The sequence below is a fragment of the Chaetura pelagica genome, unplaced genomic scaffold (assembly GCF_000747805.2).
Source record: "Chaetura pelagica isolate M959 unplaced genomic scaffold, ChaPel_1.0 scaffold1420, whole genome shotgun sequence".
In the NCBI taxonomy this organism is placed as follows: domain Eukaryota; kingdom Metazoa; phylum Chordata; class Aves; order Apodiformes; family Apodidae; genus Chaetura; species Chaetura pelagica.
Window position 1 is genome coordinate 23836 of NW_009951675.1, and position 6308 is coordinate 30143.

General features: G+C 46.7%; 1 protein-coding gene across 1 annotated transcript in view; it reads right to left on the reverse strand.

Annotated features, from left to right (window-relative positions):
• CDK12 (cyclin-dependent kinase 12) overlaps nt 1–6308 on the reverse strand; it is a 25379-nt gene that overhangs the window by 9098 nt on the left and 9973 nt on the right. The window contains exons 4-9 of the mRNA XM_009995832.1: nt 4382–4558; nt 3938–4077; nt 3170–3340; nt 2368–2557; nt 1439–1495; nt 808–909 (exon numbers count right to left, since the gene is read on the reverse strand). Coding sequence (XP_009994134.1) covers nt 808–909; nt 1439–1495; nt 2368–2557; nt 3170–3340; nt 3938–4077; nt 4382–4558 — 837 coding nt within the window. The remainder of the gene's footprint in view (nt 1–807; nt 910–1438; nt 1496–2367; nt 2558–3169; nt 3341–3937; nt 4078–4381; nt 4559–6308) is intronic.

A 6308-nucleotide genomic window follows, 5' to 3' on the forward strand; every position in this document is an offset into this window, starting at 1 on the left:
GGAAAGAGGAGAAGGAGGGAAGGGGCAGCTCAGACCTATCATCCACCCTTGAGCCTTCCAACAGGCATGACAATCATCTCCAAATACAGCTGTGGGCAGCTACAGGCACCTGCCTGCTGGAACTGGGCTAACCCTGCTCCTTTGGCTCAGCATCTCATGGAGTTTCCAGGAGTAATTAGCAGAGCCTGACACATACAAATCTGTGTTTGTGCTGAGCTCTGCTGAAAGTTTACCTATGACTATCACAACAGGAAGCATGATACTTGGAAAACCCAGCCCCACTTCTGAATTCTCACTCTGAGTCTCTGGTTCACTTAGAAGTTACCCTGTTTGTGGCTAAACTGCCAAGATTCTTGTTCACAAAGCTCTACTAGAACCATGAAATCTCTGCTTTGAAACGTTTCCTAGATTTAGCTGAAAAAATTAGGTGACAAACTCTGAAATGGTTACAGAAAAACTCTATTAGGTCCTTAAAACCATCCACTGAAGCTGTGAGCAGCATGGGGCAAACTTGTCAGCCCTTCTCATCTTACTGGCACATTGTTAACAAGAGTTGGCTGGTCTGGTTTGTACACAGCAAGGACATTCTAGGAGGTTTTCACTAAAAGGTACAGCTCGAGCCAGGCGCCACACACCTCTCCTCAAAGCACAGCGCGTTGAAAGCATTGCTATGCTCCCACAACACTGCCCAGCTGGAACAGATCCAGCTCCAGAAACCAGCACAAATCCAAGACCACCTTCAAGCAGAACTCTTCTTTTGAGGTGCAGATGCCCCCACAGGACAGCAGCTGCCAGACAGGCACTTACCCACAGCTCCACACATCTATGGCTGGTGTGTAACGCTCCTCCCCTAGCAGCAGTTCTGGAGGTCGATACCACAAGGTAATGACTTTGTTTGTGTACGGGCGGCTGCAACGCAAGGCACAAACACCCACTGAGCCACAAACCCTTCCAACTGGCACTGTTATTCCCAACTGCAGAGCTGGGTGTGTGAGCAGAAGCAGGGAGGAGGGGTTCAGGTGTCTAGACTACCAGAGTTAAACAGAACTGGTACCACAGATTGTACAGATCTGTGTGCACAGGACAGGAAATTGTAGGTACCCAGGACTGCAAACCCCCGAGCAGCAGGGCAGACACTTCAGAACTGTGACTGAGCTCAACTGATCTCGGAGCAAAATGTGCTCCATGGCAGGTCCACAGCAAGCAGATAAGACATTTTGATTCCTTACCAGCTGGTTTGTTTAGTGAAAGGCTACAAATACCAGCCAGGAGCATGTATCTTTTCCAACTGCTTGAGCTGTGTGATCCTACTTATACTGGAAGTAATTTCTCCAGCAATGGCAGGACTTCCAAGTGAAGGGATGATGTGGACACTAGGAGAAGTGCTCATGCCCCCCACCCAAGTCACTTCCCCTCCCTCCACACCTCTGTGCCTCACCTCTCCTCTGAGCTGTAGAGTCGGGCGAGTCCAAAATCTGCAAGTTTGATTTGTCCACTGAAAGACACACACAAAAAAGCCAGTCATTGCTTTGAATCACAGCTGGGCTCAGGTGCAGCAGGCAGTACAAGGTGGGAAATCCTCACACAGAGTAGAAAGGCCTGACAAAGCAATGCTGGCAGTAATTACTTTTGGCAGTCTTAATTTTTCAAACTCTATTTAATGCTTCAAAGAAACATGGCAAAAAAACCCCAACAACCCTGAAACAAAGTGATTCAGTCTCATTTCTATCACAAACCCTTCCCAACATGCTAGTGTCCCAGGGAAATGTTTTAGATGACTATCCATACATGTGGATGCAATTATGAGCTGTATTATTCTCACAGGCTCCAAGTTTTTCTTATAGGTATCCAGATAAAGCTTGAGAATTAACAGCAAATGAATAATTGTTCTGCATTGAGTGGTGAGCCAGGTTACTGCCAAGCATTGCTGTCGAGGGAAGAGGGAGCATTCACGGGGAACTGCTGCTTCCCACCTTAACCCACAACAGTTTCTCTGCACACAAGGTCTTCCAATAAACAGTGCTCTTGCCAAAATGCCATGGAGACCAAGTGTACACAGAGACCCGTTCACAACATGAAAGGAAGTGAACTGTAAGAAGCTGCAGAAGAGGGAGCAGATGCTGCTGCTGACTGCAAGTGGAGCAGGTTGGTAGTAGAGCTGTTCACCCCTGCACCAGGAGCTCTCAACAGCACCAGGAAAGCCACTGCTTAATTAGAACCACTCCCCACCCCACTGGTGGAAACAGGCAGTGGATCAACACTTCCTGTTCCTAAGCACAACCAAGGTGAAGACAACTGTGTGCTCTCAGCTGAACCCAGGGAGAGAGCAGGGAAGAGCTTGGACAGAAGTGTCTGCTCCCAGGTTACCTGTTGTTCAATAAGATGTTGGAGCACTTAATATCTCGGTGAAGGAAATTCTTTTTGTGACAGTAATCCAGACCTTCCATTAACTGTTTCATGAAAGACTTGATATGGTCCTCTGAGAAATGTACCAAGCCAGATTCTAGCAGCCCCATTAGGTCATGGTCCATGTACTCAAACACAAGGTAAAAGGCACCTGGTGTAATAAAGAGAGAAATTATTATGACAGGAGAGAAGAGACAAAGAAAAAGGAGGAATCAAAGTAGATTTAGTTGCTGAAATATTCTTCTTCCTGCACAGCTGAGTCTGTCTTGTGATATTTATGGCTTACTGGGCATTCTAGGTTATTATTTTCCTCAAAGGGCAAAAATAAACAAACCAAAACAACTAAGCAGCCCCTCAAATGCATCAAGCTGAAGATCTGAAAAAAAATATGGGCCCTTCTTCCCAAGTGACAGCAGGCAGGAAACTTTTCACACTCTCAGTAAGTCTGTTGCCACTGCTCAGTGTTAAAAAACCCACCTTTGCAGAGTCACTTTTAAAGACTGTTCTTTTGTGACTCTAGAGGAACGCAAAGGACCCTTTGAAGGCAGTGTCTACCTCTGCAGTGACAGCTCATTCTAACCAGAATCTTCCCTTTGCTGGGAGGCCAAACAGAGCTGCCAGACTTGCTGGAACTGTGTGCCAGGGAGCGCAGAAGAGAAATTCTAGACCAGAGTTTAGAATTTTAGTTTGACGCTAAGAACAAATGAAGGGAGTTGCACCACCCCGATGGCTAATGGAAACCACACCCTGCAGCAAATAGTACCTTTGTCCTTCTTGAAATCCAGTGCATCTTGTTTGTCTGTGACGATCTCCTTCATGTTGACCACGCTGCGGTGGATCAGCTGCCGCAGGATCTTGATCTCACGGATGGCGGTGATGGGGAAACCTTCCTTCTCATTGTCCAGTCGCACCTTCTTGAGAGCCACCAGCTCCCCTGCCAGAACAAGCCAGTGTCAGAGCCTCTGCAGACATTGCTGCCAGCAGCTCTGTGGGTTTCCAGGGAGAAGCTGAAAGCAGCCATGAGCACAGGCAACGTCTACCAAGAAAGAGCAGAGCCAGCTCCAGCTGCCATCTTTTTGTTACATTGCTCTGTCAGGAGTTACTAGGCCAAGAACTCAAGAGAGTTGAACTCAGTGCTCCTCCTCATCTGCCTCAGAGGGAAGTCACACAGAGGAACATAAATTTACCCTGGAAACCACTCTGGTCCTTTCACAGGCTTTGCTACAATCAAGTTTGACAAAGGCACATCTGAAAGCAGGGGTCCATCTGGCACCTCTGGCTGTGGCACACGCAGGGCACACCAAGCAGAGAGGACAGTTGGGCACTATCTCACAGTGAGCAGGATTTCTTTTGCCCCTTTTGAAAACACCTGCTGTAAATGTACATTCCAGGGCTGGAGCCACTTCAGCTCTGTGTGTATTGGTGATTAACCAGCACCACCAGCACTAACGCTGGAATGAGATTTGAGGCATTACTACCATGGGATTGCTTAAAGAAGTGGAGTCAATCTGAAGCCCCTGGGCACTCTTACCTGTATCTTTGTCCTTGGCTTTGTACACCTGCCCATACGTCCCTTCTCCAATAATCCCAATGATGTCAAACTTGTCCACGCAGCGCTTCCCCCAGTCGCTTTCCGTCTGTCTCCTCTCCCCATACCGAGGACAGCAGATTCTGCAAGGGGGCAGAGCCTGGTCAGACCCTGAACAAAGCCTAGCTAAAGATTTTTAGGTAAGCGCAGGTTCAGTGTTCTCCCCATCGAATAAATGGGGAGCTGGCAAAGCAGCTGCCAGTTTCCATTTCAAGAATGACTGTGCTTCCAACCTCCATGCAGGACATGCAGTCAACTCTCAGGGTGTGGGGCTTTGGGAACACAGGACTGATCTTGGTGTGAGGAAAGAGAAAATTCTGGCTGCTCAAAAAAGCCAGGAAAAAAAAAAAAAGAAAAAAAAAAAAAGAAGAAGAAAGGGAGCCTTACTTTGGTCTCTTTTTGAACGGTTGCTGAGGTGGTGTGACTGCCTTTGGTTCTGGGGAGTCAGGAGGAGATGGGTCCCCTCCAGGGAGCTCTGGAGGGAGCGGGAGGTCCGTGAGTAAGTGTCGTGGTCTCTGCTCTCTATCTTTCTTCACAGGTTTTGGAGGAAGAATCTCTTTTGGACTAAACTCCGAAAAGTTAATACAATACAAGAGTCAGACTTAACAACCAAACAGCAAACAAACAAACAAACAAGAGCCTACTGCAGAAGAACAGTTCTCTATTTGAGAATGTAAAGTTAGGAGCCCCAATCAAAGTGCCAAAATTAGCACAGCCAAGTCTAAAACCAAACAGCCTTCAAATTTACAATAACACACCAGGAGAGAAAAGTGTTATGTTTGAATGCACTGTCTTCAAATAAACACACAACTCTTGCAGCTAAAACTTGTTCAATTTGCACAAAAAAAAGTTTTTCCTGAGTTTCCTGTAAGACAGTTCAGGTTCCCAGCCAGCACCCACTTTCTGACTCTTAACTTCTTCTATTTAGTCCATTTATTATAATTAAATTAATTGCATGGCTTGTTAAGAACGACTACAAATATAAACCCAGAATTAAATCTTTCCATAGAAGTAAGTTTGAGCTTCTTGGCAAGGACTGAAATGTAGCTTTAACTTGTGAGAACTGCTGAGAAACTAAAAGCTGACCTTTTCAAACAAAATCAAATCACCAAGGGCACCAGAAGTTTGGTTGAGACCGGCAAGAACCTAATTTCTCTCTTGTATATTGCAGGGAGAATTCCTAGGTCTGGATAGCCAGGAATTTTTCTCCACGCAAATCTCCACTTCACCAGAAGAAAAGAGACAGGAACAACCTTCCAGGGTTGTTTTTTAGGGCAGCCAGCAGGAGGGTTGCTGTTTGTCAGCACCAGTAGGTCCAACGCACAGAGAACCCTGCAGAAACGAACTAGGTCACTTTCCCAGTTTTTTATTAGACACTGCCTAACCTGCACCAAATCTCCTGTGAAATACAGTGAAGAAACAAAACAAAGGATCCTATTGTGGCCCTGAGCTCTGACATCCTCTGTAAGAGCTGGGGGAGCAATCTCATCCCACTGTTGAGAAGTCATCAGGCAGCTGCAGAACTAACAGCTTGTCTCACCAGCCTGGACTTTGGGAGGACAGCACTATCCTGGAAATCCCAAAAGTGGGAGAGCTGCACAGGCTGGAGCTCTCCCCCATTCACTGCAAGTCCTTCAGTGCAGGGGTACACCCAGCCAGGTCACTTCAGCATGGAAGAACTCATGTGAAGCCTCAGAGGAGGTTCCTCAAAGCAGGATCTGGATGGCCAGATCAGTCCTTCCTTCCCAGCTTCCACGTGTGCCTGAAGCATTGATCCCATGTCCAGCTTTAACAAAAAAGCAGCTGTTTATCTGACTGGGCTTAATCCACTTCTAATTGGCAATTCATTTGCTCCTGATAGTGCTGAAATATTTAGCAGCACATGCTAAGATCAGACTCTGTCAAAAAATATTCAGCCTCCTTCCAGACATGCATCCCAAGGCAACTTCTTTGCAAGATTTCCTGGGAAGGGCAAAGGTGTGTCTGTAGGTTTAACCTACAGGTTAACCTGCAGGTGCCCAACCTCCCAGGAGGTCCTTTCTCTCCTCTTCCCAAGGAGTTACCATTTTCTAGCTGACACATTATCTGTGCTTAGTTACCTACAGCTCAGTTCATCTCTTTGCTCTCAGCACTGGTGCTTCTGTAACTTTAACTACTCCAGAACATCTGCACGTTTCACCAGGCACTTCTTTGGAAGTGAAGAGGCCAAACAGACCCTTCAGAGCTGCCCAACCAGAAAAATGACAAAGTGAGAACACCAACTGCCTAAGAAAGACTCCTAGAAGCTCCATCCCTTTTTCCCCTCCCCAAAAAT